Source organism: Balaenoptera ricei, chromosome 6, assembly GCF_028023285.1.
Source record: "Balaenoptera ricei isolate mBalRic1 chromosome 6, mBalRic1.hap2, whole genome shotgun sequence".
Classification (NCBI taxonomy): Eukaryota; Metazoa; Chordata; class Mammalia; order Artiodactyla; family Balaenopteridae; genus Balaenoptera; species Balaenoptera ricei.
The window spans coordinates 2,907,014-2,920,017 of record NC_082644.1 but is presented as its reverse complement, the minus strand read 5'-3'; the positions used below and the strand labels follow the sequence as shown (position 1 = coordinate 2,920,017).

The 13,004-nt window shown below is 39.8% G+C and overlaps 1 protein-coding gene across 7 annotated transcripts in view; it reads left to right on the top strand.

Annotated features, from left to right (window-relative positions):
* The window catches only part of NEK1 (NIMA related kinase 1), a 224,020-nt gene that overhangs the window by 65,190 nt on the left and 145,826 nt on the right, over positions 1–13,004 (top strand). For all 7 annotated transcript variants that reach the window (XM_059926738.1, XM_059926733.1, XM_059926735.1 and 4 more), the window contains exons 8-11: positions 431–485; positions 2,611–2,811; positions 6,972–7,032; positions 9,947–10,098. In XM_059926738.1, the coding sequence (XP_059782721.1) occupies positions 431–485; positions 2,611–2,811; positions 6,972–7,032; positions 9,947–10,098 (469 nt within the window). The remainder of the gene's footprint in view (positions 1–430; positions 486–2,610; positions 2,812–6,971; positions 7,033–9,946; positions 10,099–13,004) is intronic.

Here is a 13,004-nt window from a genome sequence, read left to right as displayed (position 1 = left end):
GGCTGTCACAGATTTGTTTCAGATTTAATTTTAGTAAATTAATATTTTCTTCTTCATTAAAGCAGTATTTTGCTTTTATAGTATTTAAGAAATTGTGGTATTTTGCAAATAATTGAACGAAACATTTTGATTTATGCAAAATAAAAAAACTAAATGAAGCATCCATGAAATTTACTGATTTTTGTCCTTTTAAAGATTTCTTTAATGAAACTTTTAAAGTAATTACTTGGGCAACGGTTATTTTTCTAATCTGGGATAGCTGCTTTTGTCATTTGGTTATGGTTGAAATTTTAAGTTTGAAAGGTCATGTTTTATGGAACACATATTTTTGCAAAGCATTTTCATGCTGCTTTTGTCTCCTTTAACTTAAAAAACCTTTTAAAGTAAATTCTGATATTTAGAGAAGATCTCTCGTTTTTCTCTTTTCTAGTGACATTTGGGCTCTGGGGTGTGTCCTTTATGAGATGTGCACACTTAAACATGCAGTAAGTAGAAGTTTCTGAGATACTTTAAAAATTATGTCAAAAAGTACGTATAATATTTCTGATTTAAAAAAATCATATGCCATCTTTCAGATGACCCTCTTGTGCTAGAAATTCTTCTCTGTCGGTTTATAAATTTCTCGTCTTTTCTGAGGTATAAATTTAAATCAATTTTCCCTTAATATGTATGCATATATTACATATACATATTATATATGTTATTATAATACATATATCATACTTTATTCCAGAAAATTATTTCTAAAGACAAATAAATTTGCTGTCTTTTTAATGTTAAATTCACATATGAATTTGGTATTTCAGCTTAACAAACTTTATTAATTTCATTTTAGCATTTTTTCTCAAAGCATCCAAATTATTTGAGTTTGGAATTGAAATTATCTAAAGAACATATCTCAGCATATTCGTTGAGGGGGGATTTTATCAATTTAAATAATCTTTAATTCAAAGTATTTAAAATTTTCACTGTTGAGATTCTTTTGAGATGACACATAATTCACCAAAAAGGGGGAGTTCTTGTCCAAAATAGGTTGAATTTTAATCACTTTCCATTTTAAAATCTTTTTAAAAATGCTTCCCCCACTGATTAAGCAATAATATATTTTCATTACAGAAAACTTAAGGGAAGAGATTAAAATATAAGTAAAGTGAATAAATATCAAAAGCAACTCTTCCAGCCAATAATGACTACTTGTAATATTTTGTTGTTTCCTTCTAGACTTCTAGAATAATTTATAAAATGAGTTTTTGGTTTTTTTCCCTCAAGAGTTTGGTTATGTGGTATAAGCATCTTTATAGTTTGTTTTTATTGCCTGATATTATTTGGGCAGTATTTTTCTTTGTTGTGTTTATTCATAGTTGCATACTCTTCTACTGTATTCCCTTAAGATTTTATTTTTCTGAAGGAAAAAAGCATAGACTGCCAAAGTGATATGGCCTGGTGGATATTAGATCTGTACTTTAAGGAATTGGTCAGTTTTTCTGTGACACACAGTCATGTAGGTCTAAATCTGCATATTTTTAGAAAGTCTTTTCATTTACAATACATTGTTCTGTCACCATTGTTTCTGTATTTTGGAATTGTTTACCCTTAAGTGTACACATAAAATTAAGTAATTCATTAACGTCTATTTATGAAGAGCTTATCAGTTGAGAGATAAACAAAACTTCATTGTAATGAAAGAATAATGACCAATTCTGCATTTAGGATTCCTTCTTAGGTATATAAATATTTCTAGATGATTGAATTGTACTTAAATCTTAATAAACAATATCATATTTTAAATGCTAGGAGAATTCCACATTTAACAGAACTCTTTCATACTTGGATATAATCACCAGTGCCTAACTTATAGCTTGTTTTGTTTTCTTAACGTGTGCATTAAGAACATATTGATAGTGTACAACTGTTCTATACTATTTTAGCTGAGATGTCAAAAGCTTAATTTTACTTTCAAAATGAAATCATCTTTAGATTTTAAATTGCCCCACCTCTTTTTTCCCCCCACTTCAGTTAGACTTTATATTGTGTTTAATCCTAAAATATATATTCCCATTGATAAGGCTTATATTCCCCTTTGGAATATTTGCCACATTGCTGATCCCATGGCTTTTGGGAGCATCACACACTTAAAAGTAATAATGAGCAGTGTATAAAAGGAAATTAATTAGTACCTTTATTTATTATATTTTTACCAAATAGTTTTAGTTCTGTAGTTAATTTCTTGTTCTAGTTGCTACAGCAGGGGCACAGGAAGGCAGGTCTTAAATGAAGACTACCAGCTTTGCTTGTTTTACCATCTTGATTACTGTTATGTTTTTATAAACTCTTTACTCTAATTGATACCTATATCCCATCTGTTAGTTTTTTGAATAAATAAAAATTAATCTTATAGCGAGTTGTACCATTTTATGAGGACTGATACTCTCTTTCAAATGTGTTCGTAAATAACCAAGTGAACCTCGCTCTAGAGAGCATGTGCTGATTAAAACTGGGAAGAGGGTTGCAATTCTGTTCTGTATTGTTAGGAAAAGCACTGTTTCTCATTGTTGAAACTGACATTTCGACTTGTGTTTCATATATGTTAATTTATTTTCTGGATTTTAGTTTGAAGCTGGCAATATGAAAAACCTGGTACTGAAGATCATATCTGGATCTTTTCCACCCGTGTCTTTGCATTATTCTTATGATCTCCGCAGTTTGCTCTCTCAACTATTTAAAAGAAATCCTAGGGATAGACCATCAGTCAACTCCATATTGGAGAAAGGTTTTATAGCCAAACGCATTGAAAAGTTTCTCTCCCCTCAGGTATGTTTTTTAATTTTATAATTAAATTGAACAGTAGGGTTATGGTGCTTGGCTAGGACGTGGCCTCCTCTTTGGAGGAGAGCACATCGCAGCTGTGGGGGAATGCTTGCCTTTACACTGGCGTCAGCTTCCTTTCTGTTCTCACATAGCTCTTCCCCTTGCTGTCTGCTTTTGAGCTGTGCATCTATAGGAGGGAAAACGTACCTTCTGTGTTTCCTCTTAACACTTACTGCTGAACTTCTGAACTTCTCATCACCAAATGTGTGGCAGTTTTTACATACCAAGCAGAATTCATTTCAGCCCTCACCCTGTGTACCTGGAGATCGCGTCAGATCCCACAGGTTAAGGGTTCTGTCTCTCCCACAAGACCACCCCCACTTCAGAAGCCAGTTTAAGTCACAGGTTGCCACCTGTGCTTCTGAGTGACTTATAAATCAGAGGTTCCCATTACCCCTTCCTCTGGTTTGATTAATATGCTTGCTGGAGCAGCTCACGGAATTCGGAGAAACATTTACTTACGTTCACCAGTTTATTATAAAGTATAGGATAAAGGATACAGATGAACAGCCAGGTGAAGAGGTGCATATGGCGAGGTCCGGAAGGGTCCCGAGTGTAGGAACTGGGGTCCCTCTTTGAATGTTCACCAACTCAGAAGCTCTCTGAGCCCTGTCCTTTCGGTTTTTATGGAGGCTTCATTAGTAGGCATGATCAATTAAGTCATTGGCTCTTGGTGATTGGCTCCAGCCCCTTTCCTCTCCTGGGTAAGGGAGGGGAGTGGCATTGAAAGTTTTAACCCTCTAGTCAGGTGGTTGGTTTCCCTGGCAACCAGCCTCCATCCTTAGGTGCTTTCCAGATATCACCTCATTAACATAAATGCAGGTGTGTTTGAAAGGGGCTTGTTTTGAACAACAGACACTTTTGTGCTCTTCCCACTGAGGGAATCACAGGGATTTGAGGGCTGTGTGCCAAGAACTGAGCGAAGACCAAGCATATATTCCCTAACGTGTCGCCGCAGCACAGAGTTACTCCTCTGTCTCTTGTGTTCCTCTCGTTTGGTTTTCCAGTTTTTTTTTGTGTGTGTGGTAAAATAGACATAACATAAAATTTATTATTGTGACCAGTTTTGAGTACGCAATTCAGTAGTATTAACTACATTCATAACGCTGTACAGCCATCACCACATCTGTCTAACTCTTTTCATCTTGGAAAACAGACTCTATACCCATTAACCAGTAACTCCGCTTCCCCCTCCCCAGCCCTGACACCCGTCTTTCTGTACTCTGTCTTCTCTGGTTTCTGACAGTAAGATTATTGAACACTTCTGTGCTTCCCTTTCCTCACCTGTGAACAATGGGATTGTAAATGTACCTACATCATGAGGCGGCTGTGAGAATCAAAAGTGACTCTGCATGTGAAGTGCCTGATGTCTCACACTTAATAAGTACTCAGTATACTCAATATATATTAAATATTATCAGTGTATCACTTTATTATGCTAATATAAATATGTTATCTTTATAATTCATATGATTGTAATTGTTTTTTCTCTAACAGAAAATGATTGGAAACCACTGATGTGTGGGCATTTATATGTATGTGTAATAGATTATTGACTCATGATTCCTCCTCTAGTACTTGCATATAGGTGCATAATAAATATTTGTTGTGTTGAATTTTAATTTTACAGGATTTATCAAAAATCTATATCAAGTCAATTAGTGTAAGTTATTGATATAAATATGATCACCTGAAAGTGGAATTATTTTCCGTAGTTTGTGTGGCCTTTGTTGATTTAAATGATCAACAGTGATCATTTATACTCTTGTATAAATCAGATATCTAGCAAATCATAGTTTTATTACTCTTATGTGTTCGTGAGATGAGAGGGAAGTGTATATCCTCTGACTTTTAACAGAACATCCACATGAACAAACAATCTTTAGAAAACAGAGATGTGGATTTAAATGTTACATCCAGGAAAACACATTAGTAAGCAAGAAAGCCAATTAAAATTTGGCGGTTAAAGGCCACTTATATAGGACATAGCTACAGTCTCTGAAGTGTGGGTGTCTTACAAGACTCCTTTGTTATAAATAACATTTTCAAGGACAGATTTATGGTGCAGCGTACTATTGTTTTTTGGCAACTACTGGAGAAGAAAGAATGACTGCATTTAATCTCGCTGAGTTTCTTTCCCCCGCATACCAGCGGTTAGGACGTGCAGTCCCAAGGCTGAAGCACTGGAATTCAATTAGCCAGCTACAAAAGAAAATATTGAAGCCTGATATACACAAAGCCTGTAACATCTAAAGACAAAAGGGCAGATTATGGCTGTTAGCAGAGTGTTAGACACACATGCTTACTAAATACATAGTACCCCGTTGCTGTTTATGCACCATCTAGATAGATTTCACTCTTCACGAAAAACTTTTGTTCTTATGATTTTTCTGCTACATATCACTTGTTCGGTACTTTAACGACAAAGTTTATGATACTTTTTTTTAAGGCTTTAACTTTGAAACAATATGAACTTTCACTGCAGCATATGAACTATTATTTTCAGTATCACTATAATATTCTATACTGTCTTTAAATTTCTAGTCCCTGAATTCTGTCAGTGCCGTCAGCCAGGATCTGTGGGGCATAGTTCTCAGTCCAGCACATCCTGGAGATGTCTTCTTGGATGTGGCTTGATAGATCGTGGACAAGCTCTGGTCCATTAGGAATGTAGGTGCCGTCCTGTAGTGCTTTCTGTGAGGCTGAAGATGTTTTATATCTGCATGTGTAATCTCATAGCCACCAGCTTAAAATGTGGCTAGTGTGGCTGAAGAGCTGAACTTTAAATTTTATTTATTTTAAATTTTACTCCAAATGGCTACATGTTGGTAGTGGCAACTATATTGGACGCCACAACATCGGAATTCCAGAATCTTCTTGGATTCCACATGTCCCATCTCTCAGTTCACATGTGCATTCACACAGGGGAAAAGACAGACTCACTCTCAAATTTAGGGCAAGGTGGAGATCATAAAGCACATCTTCCATGAAAAAAAAAACCGCACATGTTCAGAAGAGAAAACACACTCACACAGTTGGCTCTCAGTTGCCTGTGAAGCAGACTTTTCATGCAGTGGTTCTCCAACTTTAGCATACATAAAAATTACCTGGAGGACGCTGCTGAATCCCACCTCTATTTCTATTTCAGTAAATCTGAGATGGAGCCTGAGAATTGGCATATTTTATAAGTTCCTGGTGATGCTGATTCACTGATATTCTGAAGCTTTGAGAACTGCTGCTCTAGGGATCCCTGATGGGAAAGGCGACCATCTCAGCTTCTGGCTTTTTGCCTGTTGGAGTTTCTGATCCCTTCCACTGTGGGCAATCTTCCCTTCACCACCCCTCTGTTCTCTCGAAGAAAGAAAATTCACTTGCCTTTCCCTTCTTTGCCCAGTAAGAAAAAAAGCAGGCCTAAATCGACTTAGCAATTACATTGTTGCTAACATAGTTTTACATTTAAAGAGAGAAAAAATATAGTGAGTAGGGAGAGAAAGTTACTTGCAGGAAATACTAATGATTTCTGCTTCTCAAAATAAGTAGTGGAGTGTTGTAGTAATAGTAAAAGGAGATAACTTTTAAGTTATGTAAGAATATTCAAATATTTATCCAGTAATGTGTTTACAATTATATATTGATAAGATCGAAAACTCATTGGAGATGCTGAGAAAATTCAGAGTGAAGTTGAAATAACCGAGCGGTTAATCCAGGGGAGGGAAAATGAAGTGATTCTTCAGCAGTTTTGAAGTAGATGAGAGAGACGGATGCACCTCAATACAGAGGTTATTCCAGATGGAGGGCAGTGTTGTTAAATCGCCGAGACGCAGAACAGGCAGGCAATGTGCAGGGGCCTGGGGCGTGCGTTTTGTTAATTCAAGAAGAGAGCTTGTCCAGAGAAGTAATAAAAAGATATTGGTAAGACTGGGGAGAAGGTAGCGTGAGAGGAATTTGTTGAATGGATAACTTGGATTTTAGTACAGTTTATTTGGCAGCATAATTGTGACTGAAAAAGGGAAAAAATGTGTTCTGATTAATGGCTAGGTTTTTTTTTTTAATTTGTTAATTTAACATTTTTTCTAACGATTTCCCCCGTCTTTCAATTTAAGCTTATTGCAGAAGAATTTTGTCTAAAAACATTTTCCAGGTTTGGAGCACAGCCTATACCAGGTAAATGAAATTTAATATGAATCCTTTCCCCTGTTTGCCATAATCAGTATACTAATTATAGTAGAGGTATTTGTAGATGTAGTAAGTTGGGGTAATCCAGAGGAAACGCATCTTTAAATTTTTTATGGTATATGGCAATATACAACACTTTCTGATGAATTCATAACAAAATTTCCATTTATTATCTGCCTTATTTAAATGAATTCTATTTTGAAATCTGTCTTATTCAAATGTTCAGCTCATATTCTGAGAACATTGTTACAAAATGTTATAAAATGCCCTAGTTAAATGCAAATCTTTATGTAAAATCATTTTCTTTGAGAAATACTTAATATTTATGTAAAATAATTTTCTTTGAGAAATATTTAGTATTCTAGAGTATTTTAAATGTAAATCAGTGTGAAGTCAGGCACCTTAGTAAGGATAGATTTTCTTTTAAATATGGCCAACAGCGGTGGAATATTTGTAGGGCTGTGAGTGTGGTTATATATTATGTTTATGTATGTAAGTGTATCTCTGTGAGAGAGAAATTATATTTTTTCTGCATGGAATGATTTCAGAATGGGTTTCTAAAATCAGTGGAAGTCGTTTAAGATTTGAAGATTGTGTTGTTTTTCAGACATAATGCTTTGCATGTTCTACTCCATTTTGAGTATGAACACATTAAAAAAAATAAATCCTGTAACATAAAAGCGAGTCCATACCAGCTGGACGCGGTGTGACTGTGTGCTCTCAGGGAGGCCAGCTGGCTTAGCGCTTCTTACACACCCTGGGGTTGATCCTCTGCGCCAGCCGAGACTGGCCGTCCTGGGAGATCAGATCCACTTGGAGCCAAGTTCATGAGACAGACCCAGGGCAGGGTCAGCGTGTCCCTCCTGGCGCGGAGTCACATCTTCCTCAAAAGCCTCCTTGTCACACAGGCAGGAAGGAATCCCCGTGTCAGCACGTTCTTCCCGGTGGGCGAGCCTCCCGGGAGGTAGAGCGCAAGAGCTCTGCTGTACTCTGGTGTGCGGAGCTGGGTGGAGGAGATGTGTAATGGCGAGGCACTACCTTGTGGGCCCCTCCCCTCCCCGTGGGCAGGAAGCTTCCTCCTACTGGAAGCCTCGCCTCTGAGATGAGACACCTCGGCAGCCAGACGAGTAGTCCTCCCTCTTCTCTGGGGAGTGTTTGTGCCTCTTGCCCCTTTTCTGGTACGCACAGTATTTCCTTCGTTATGTTAACATATGTAGCCAGGTTGCAGCGGTGTGACTTTGTAAATCTGTCTTCGATTGGCACTTACAGTTGAATTTTCAAAGGGGACATTTTTTTCTCACATTTCCTAGTTCCTGTTCTGATACAGTTGGAGTATGTGTTTGGAAAAACTTACTGTACCACACTGTATCTCAGATCTTCCACACACATTAGTTGTGAATCTCTAAACTGCCAATCAAATGGCTTATATTATTTTTATTTTTGTGAGAGGTTACTAAATTATATGAACAGTATGTGTTCATTATAAAAATTAAAAAGAAGAAAATAAGAATTACCCTAATGTTAACACAGACTGTTATATTCGGTATATTTTTTTCCGTGATAGGAGATGCATAATGATTGAAAATTGGGGTTGTGTTCTATAAACAAAGGTTCGTTTCTTTTAATTCACAGTATTATGTGTTGATCATTTTCTAATACAATTAAATATTCTTTGAAGAACAGAGTTTAAGGGTAGTATTTCCTCGTGAACTCCCAGGTAATTCTTTTCTCCATTCCCCTCTTAAAGGAGAAGCGTGCTTGTTGGCAGAGATTGATCACGTGGCTCTAGGACATGGTACACCCCTGGGATGGAGGGCAGGCTGAGTGAGGAGTGGGGCTGAGCAGGGGGAGGGGGTCATGGAGGAAGGGGCTCCAGGAAGGCTTTGAGCAGAGGAGACTCTTTGACCTCCTTTAGTATCTTTGATGGCCGTATGGTGTAGCCTTTCTTTTTCATTACTTTAGTCTATTTTTCTTGAATTTATCATTGTTCTAAGACTGAATCTTGTCTGGGCTTCAATAAAAGTTTAATACGGAATGCTGCAGGGTTTATCCTTGTGTATACATTTTTGTGTTTCTCTGATTATTTCTTTAAAATCAATTCATGAACATTGTTCTTTTTTTTTTTCTTTTGGCCACACTGAGCGGCTTGTGGGATCTTAGTTCCCCAGCCAAGGACTGAACCCGCGCCCTTGGCAGTGAAAGCATGGAATCCTAACCACTGGACCGCCAGGGAATTCCCATGAACACTGTTCTTGACATAGATTGCTCTCTGGAAAGTTTGACCAGTTTGTATTCCTGCCAGCAGTGCATAAACATACTCATTTCATGGGACCCTTAGCTATAGAGATTCTTTTAAGTACCTGTTCTTCAGTGGGTCTGTAGGTGTAGGCATTACTCAGACTCTATATGAAGCAAATATTAAAGGGCTCATAGTGATGGAATTAATGTTTAACAGTTGCTCTTGAGGTTTATATTCTGATTTCAAAAGTAATTTCTAAGACACTGAATGTTCTTTTTAAAGTTTATTTTTAACAGCTTTATTGAGATATAATCCGCATACCATTCAGTTCACCCATTTAAAGTCAACAGGTCAGTGTTTTTTCGTATATTCACAGATACGTGCCGTCATCATCCACAGTCAGTTTCAGGGACGTGCTTGTTCTGTGTGAGAAATTTCAACAAGTTAGCTTCTTGCTTCTTTCAAAGAGTGGCTTTAGTGTGGAATAGCCCTAATGGAGGCATTGCCGTGTGGTAAGGAGGGAGTGAGACGTTTAATGAAAAGTCTCAGATTCAGTGATCTCAGTGATTGTGAACATGGACAAGGCCATCTTGAAGAATTTTGAAATTAGGGGTTTCCTATTAAGAACTCTGAAAATAATTTTTTTCTATTTTTTTCATGTAGCTAAAAGACCAGGTTCAGGACAAAGCTTGGCTTCTGTTGTGTCTGCTCAGAAAATTACAAAGCCTGCTGCTAAATATGGAGTCCCTTTAACGTATAAGAAATATGGAGATAAAAAATTACATGAAAAGAAACCACTCCAAAAACATAAACAGGTATGATGATCATGCTACAAACTGTGTATTAATAACATGCTCAGTTTGACCTTATTTTATTGTAGCTCAATTCAGTTAATCTTGATATTCATAGGATTGTTCTTATTAAGTTACTAAAGAACTTTGTTCTCTGCTTCACCAGTCTTCTAAAACTTGGGAGACTTACAGAAGTCATAAAGAAACATTAGTTAAGTAAAGTAGCTGGTGCAGTAAAAAGAAAGTAACATTATAAATGAAATCATTTTTGAATAACCTAAGCAGAGCCATTTGTCTTTGTGCCTAAAATAAGTAAATATCTGTGATAAACGTCATAAAAATCTGGGGAAATTTTGAATTTAAGAATTCACGATGAGATAAATAAATCAAAATCATAGAGCTGGAGGAATATGATCATATAGTCTGTCATATTTCAGATGAAAATTAAGGCCTGTAGCATTTAGGGGTTGTGTCTAAGAACACAGAGTATTAGTTGCAGGAATTTGATATTTTTCTTCACGTCACTAGCTGTGTTCTCTGGTATGTGGAACCTGTTGGTTTGCACTGCATATGCACATGCATACATACCGGTACACACACGTGTAGTTACAAAGGTGTGCGTAATGCTGTAAGACAGACCTCCTAGTAGGGGTGGTCCGTCTCTTTGGGTAGAAGCTATGATAAAGTAGTTCAACATGATCCCTGTAAAGCAGTCTCCAAGTAAGTTGTGTAAGTCAGCATCCAGTCAGAAGACAGAAAACATAATAATTTGGTAGGGGAAAGTTTAGTGTAAGCAGTTATTATCTGTTTTTAGGTAATTGACTTCTAAGGGGTAAAGAGAACCCTAAAGAATACAGGCCTAGCAGACAGACGCAGGAAGCAGGCAGTGCCCCAGGCGCAGAGGCAGGGCCCCATAGGAGAGACAGAGGCCAGAGTATCACCCCGCCTGCCCTTACAGCCGAGACTCAGAGCCTGCTGGGTGTGGATGGAGGTGAGCCCTGGGTAGTGGAGTTCCCTGAGGTGCCAGGGCCGAGGCTGGCAGACGCGAGATGCCCGCTGGGGAGCTGATCAGACTCCTGGAACCTTCATAGGGTGAACTGCGCGGGGGGCCCATGGAGGAGCCTGCCGGGCCTTCGGGCCGGGCCTTCGGGCCGGGCTGGCGGCTGGGGCACCGGGTGCGGCGGGCACTGGCCTCGAGGCTGCCGGGGGTGCTCTGCCCGCAGGGGTGGTGTCACCGCGTGTCCTGCACCCACAGGGGCAAGAGGAAGAGAAGCCCTTTCCTTGTGCAGCGGCCCTCCCTCCAGCGTGGTCTGCGGACAACGCTCACATCCTGCTGCAGGCCCGAGGTTTGCCCTGTCCAGCTCCAGGGTCACGAGCAGGACGGTGGAGGGTGACCTGCGAGCTGAGGGGCATTGTCACAGCTGGCACACCGCGTTTGTGTTTCTGTTTTTTGGTACCATGTTTATTCAGGCCTCAGTGGAGCGATTCCATCATAGCCTTTAGCCCTCTTTTCTTCAGTCACCACAAGACACCCAGCGCCCCCGGCGTGCCCTCATTCGTAGTCTCTCAGCTCCCTAAGGCTCTGGTCCTCCCCCGATCCAACCCCTGAACCCTTCCACAGAGCCTCGGATAGCACATCACCAGCAAAATCCCCTGTGTTCTGACCTTGTCAAGAGTGTCTTCACCTCTTTTGCTCTAAAACCTGGCTTGTCCCTGAACACACTGTCACGCGTCTCTCTTGGGGACCGTTTTCCCTCTGGTCCCTCAGTCCTGCCGGGCCTAGAGGTGGGACGATGGAGGTGTGTCCCTCGCTTGTCATGGCCAGACTCTCCCCTGCTCCCTAAGCCACTCCGCCAGGCTTCGTGTCAGCTGCTGCGCCTCCGTGTGAGGGTCATCTTAGACACTTCCCCACACTGTCATGATTCTTGGTGACTTCAGTATCTGAGAAGATGACCCTTGCGGTAGTGCACGGCCTTGTTTTCTTGATGGTTCTCTTTCATCAGTGATCGTGTCTCCTGCCTCACCTTGGAACTCTCCCCTGTAGGCATGCCATCACATTTGTCATCAATAATAGCATCTATGTCGTAGTCTCAGTTACAAGTGCCCCACTCTCTGACCACTACTTCCTGTGTTTTCAGCTCATTCCCTGCGGACTCTGCCACCAAAACTTCTTTGTTCTGTTTGGATCCGTGGATCTTAACTAGTTCTTTCATTGCCCATCCCGTCTTCATTTTTGTTTTCTTTCTCCGGCTTTAATTTCATGTTCTCTCGTTGTAATAGTTTCCAGAACCTCGACTGTCTTGCCCCAGTGGAATGTGGTGGGGAAAACAGGCAGCTGTTCTAACTGGTCTCGCTTTAAATTTAAACCCCCAGCGTCAGGCAAGCACCGCGGCCGCCACCCTATTATGTTTCCACAGTCCAGTTACCCTCGCGCTTTCTAAGATGGTTATCTCCTCCTTTCTCCTTGTTCTCCCCCGCAGGGTAATGACCTGCTTCCTGTCTCACTGAGAAAGCAGAAGCAAGTGGAAGGAAGCTGCCCACACTCAGCGGCACTGCTGCCAGTCGGTCCTACGTGTTTGTAAACGTCCTGCCTTTCTTCCTGTTAACTTTGGTGGTCTGTTTGGGTTTTGATCCCGAGCCGACCCAGCCGTTTGTGGACCGTCTGTTGTTAGCATTTCTGCCTACTAAAGGACTTCACCCTCTCTTCTGTATCATATCTTTCCTCTCTCCTGAATCATTCCTGTTAGCAAACTAACATGTTGTATCTTCAGTCTTCTTAACAAAATCCTCCCTCCCATGTCTCCCTGGATCCAGCCCTTGCCCTGTATCTCTGCTCCTTTAACGGCAGAACTTCCCCCAGCCTTGTCTGTACATCTTCGCTTCCTTGCTTCCCCTTTCCTCTTGCTTTGTCACAGCTGTCAGGAGCGGCT